The following is a 3964-nucleotide window of genomic DNA, read 5'->3' on the forward strand; positions in this document are numbered from 1 at the left end:
TCACTACTCGACGGATGATGAATATCCATCAAGATAGAAGAAATGAATGAGTTTGGAGTGGAGACTATTCTAGACTCTGTGCAGATTGATGAAAATTTAAGCACAGATGTCTCAATAGACTGAGAAAGAAATGGCAAGTGAGCCAACAAATCATCTAAAAGATGATGCTCACTTGCTTGGATTTTTGGCTTCTCCACAAGAGTTAAAGATGGAGAATTTGGAAGTGATGTATTGATCATGTCAACATCCAGTGAGTGTGTCGGAGAATTTGGTGTTTCAGGTGCTTCAATTATCAAGGATTTTGGCTGTGACTCCATATTTATTGGAGTCACATCAATCTGACTTTGAGATGGTGCAGTGACTGGGTCTTTAGCTCCAGTTTGCACTGTGTGTGTTCCCTGTGCATCCTCAAGGGTTGTTGATCTTTTCTTTCTAGAATAAGTTTATGGTGAACTTGTGTCCCTAGCCTTTTTTGCCTATGCTCCTGGTTGGGAGCTTGTTTCAATAGTAACATCCTTTTGGGAGGATGAAACTAGAAATGAGCTAATTTCCTTATTAACAACCACAGTTTGTTGGGAAACTGTGGTGTGGCTAGGCTTGGGTACACTCAACTCATCAGCCTTATACTTAGGGTTTCTTTTATTTTCATCCTGTCCCTCACCTTGCTCACTCACCTTCACACTCCCCTCTTTGTGTTTAGTGTATTTTGCAACTGATTCCTTTTGAAAGAAACTAGAGGGGGCTTTCTTAGATTTGGTTTTAGAAATTGTTGTTTTGGTAGCTTGGGTAGGCATTTGTTCGGTCATTGACACAGATGTCATAGCTACACTAGAAGGCAAAGAAATTTGCGAGGTTGGAAGAGTGGAGACATTGGTGCTTACCTCACTTACCTAAAGTCCCTCCATTACTGGAAAATAGAATAAGGGCACTTCTTTATGGTGATTTTCTCTATTAAGGTCTGCAATAATTCTTGTTTCTTGAACCCAAAAATTCAGCTTGTTGGTTGGGTTCTCAATTACAATGTTCTCAATGAGATGGTTAGCAAGCATCATAAAGAATCTAGCATAATAGACACTTTTACCTCTCTTATTGAGTTCTCCTAACTTAAAACGTAACTCAAACAAGACCAAGTCACTAAAATTAAAGTACTTATCAGTAATTAGCATGTAAAGCATGTTAAGCATGGAAATGTTAACAGAGTCAAAGTTACTAATCTTACCAGAGAATACCACATCACACAAAAAGCTTCATTCCTTTCTAAGACCTAACCTCATAATTTCACTTAACTTAGAGGTAGTAAGTGCATAGCCCATGGAATTTAGTATGTTAACTATATCTGTGTCTGTGTGTAGAACAGTAGCAGTATTATCAGACATTTTAAAGCATGCCTTGACAATGTCAATATTAATGCAAAACTACTTACCTTTGAGAGTGAAAGTGATGGTCTTGTCAGTAGAGTTGTACACTGTAGTTTTCCATATCTCCTCCACAACTTCACAATAGATTGTGGGAGATTCCAGCATAGCATAGTTGAGTTTACAGCCTTTCACAAAATCCATCATTTTGTGATAATCTCCAGACTGTTGAATCTCCTTGTTCACTAGAGCTGTGAAGTTGTTCTTTTCATAGATATATCCAGTTTGAGACATGATTTAGACTACAGGGGACATTTCTAAATATTTGAGATTTGCAGAGAGAGAATTTTCTTTTGAGGAAGAAAGAAGTTAGAGCAATCGAATTGAGAATGATAAAAGAGTAGAATAAAAATGAATTCTACTTTTATACTATCTCAGTGATAAACTGTCAAAAATAATAAAGTGAAAAAAAGTAACCAATCAAAATAGCCCAAAATAACCGTTTAAAAAATAAATAAACTGTAAAAATTCTATCACTTTTCTGTTGTGTAATGCTTACAAACTGTAAGTAGACTCGATGGATAAAATTCAGAGTTTTAATGGCTAAGATTGAAATAATTCGACGGATGAGGATAAATCATTTATCCGTCGAGTTATAAAATAATCTAGAAAAGTAATTAATTTTTATTAACAAATAATATTCCGACAGATGATTAAACTCGATGGATAATGAGCATCTGTCGGGATGTAAATTTTGACAGCCAAAATTTCATCCAAACACTACGCCATAAATGCTCATATGCAACGCTTTTTTATTATTGCTACATACTATTATGGTGTTGCATTAGCCCAATTTTTCAAAAAGGCAACATAAAAGGGGTGTTGCATCCGTGGGCGTTGCCTTTGACATATAAGGCAATGCTTTTGACCATTTAATGCAACACCGGAAAGTATTGCTTTTTAGGCATAATGCAACAATATTAGCATGTAAAGGCAACACCAAAAGTGTTGCATTTGAGTAAAAGGACACACTAGTAGTGGGACCCACCAGGGCCACGTCAGTATGCGACCCCCCCATGCCACGTCAGCACTTGGTCCCACATGCCACGTCAGCACTTGGTCCCGCACGCCACATCAGTACTGGGTCCCATGTGCCACGTCATCATTTCTATACGTTGTGCTCCCAAACTACTTTACAAAGAAGATAAGAAACTAAAATGCACAAATCTGGAAGTTTACAAGAGAATCAAATGCAAAACTCTACAAAAGAACTCAAATTCTTGGAAAATGTCGCAGAATACCTAAAAGTATGATTGTGTAAAAATATTCATCAAATGTTCTTCACAGGGGTTATTAAAACCTTCAGACTTTAATGTGATTAGAATCTGTAGAATTCAACAAGAAAAATTGAAACCAGAACACTCAAAATGTGATTAAAATCGACATAACTCAACCGTAAAAAATAGTAAGCTAATTGTACATGTTCATGGTTAGTATTTGCCAATCTACTTCCATTTATGCAATCATAAAGTTCATCCTCAAAACATTTAAATTCTACTCAGCTGAATTTTGCAATAACCAGCTCAAAACAAATAATCCACATTATTAAAAGAACACAAAATTCAAAATAATAATAAAAAGGAAAAGAAAGAGCTAATTTAAGCCAAATAAACTTCCATTAAACACATCCAAATTACACAAACCCAAATTCGAGATCCAGATTACACATACTACTCAATTCTACCTAATCATATAGAAGGAAACCCTAGAAACCACAATCAACCCAATCGTTTAACCTCCAAAACCATACAGAGTCCTACCTTGCCTCTTAAGAGCATATACAACATCCATAGCAATAACAGTCTTCCTCCTAGCATGCTCAGTGTAAGTAACCGCATCACGAATGACATTCTCGAGAAAGATCTTGTGAACACCACGAGTCTCTTCATAAATCAAGCCACTGATTCTCTTAACACCGCCACGTCTAGCCAATCGATGAATAGCAGGCTTGATGATTCCCTGAATATTGTCTCTCAGGACCTTCCTGTGACGCTTGGCTCCTCCCTTCCCAATCCCTTGCCTTTTTTAAATAAAATGTGTTGTTTTGATTTGGGGGAAGGAGTGAGGACCCTTGAATTGATTTATTAATCGGACGGTTGAGAACGGCGATCCTCGTCGTTGTTTAGAAGGGAGTTTGGGCCGTAGGATGAGGTTCGATGGAGGGTTGGATGATGGGTTTAGAGGGTTCACGCGGATCGTGGTTTTCTTTTGTGTGAGTTGTGCTTTTTGTACATTCCTGAATAAGATTTCAAATTTTGGATTGGTGACATTTAAAAATTTCAATCGAATTTTCATTTTCCGCCCATATGTATGTAACAATCGGGCGCGCGGGGCGCCTACCTGTTTTTATGTAATCGAATTATTTATTATTTTGCACTTTTGCTATTTTATTATCCCTTCCGTCTCATTAGGAGGTATAAATTTAATTTTGATACCAAAATTAAGAAAAATTTAAATGGTGTAGGATTTATCCTTGTTATTTTTCCTTAATATGTTGTAAATTTATTAATAATTTCTTGATTTAAACTGTTCCATAAATATTTAATTAT

General features: G+C 36.4%; 1 protein-coding gene across 1 annotated transcript; it reads right to left on the bottom strand.

Annotated features, from left to right (window-relative positions):
* Window positions 1-3012: 3012 nt before the first annotated feature.
* LOC141665712 (histone H4-like) lies at window positions 3013-3440 on the bottom strand (the record flags this gene model as incomplete). Its single annotated transcript, XM_074471696.1, has 1 exon — window positions 3013-3440. A coding segment is annotated over one exon (294 nt), but the record flags the coding sequence as incomplete, so codon positions are not given.
* Window positions 3441-3964: the final 524 nt, after the last annotated feature.

This window comes from Apium graveolens, chromosome 6 (assembly GCF_009905375.1).
Source record: "Apium graveolens cultivar Ventura chromosome 6, ASM990537v1, whole genome shotgun sequence".
NCBI classification, from domain to species: domain Eukaryota; kingdom Viridiplantae; phylum Streptophyta; class Magnoliopsida; order Apiales; family Apiaceae; genus Apium; species Apium graveolens.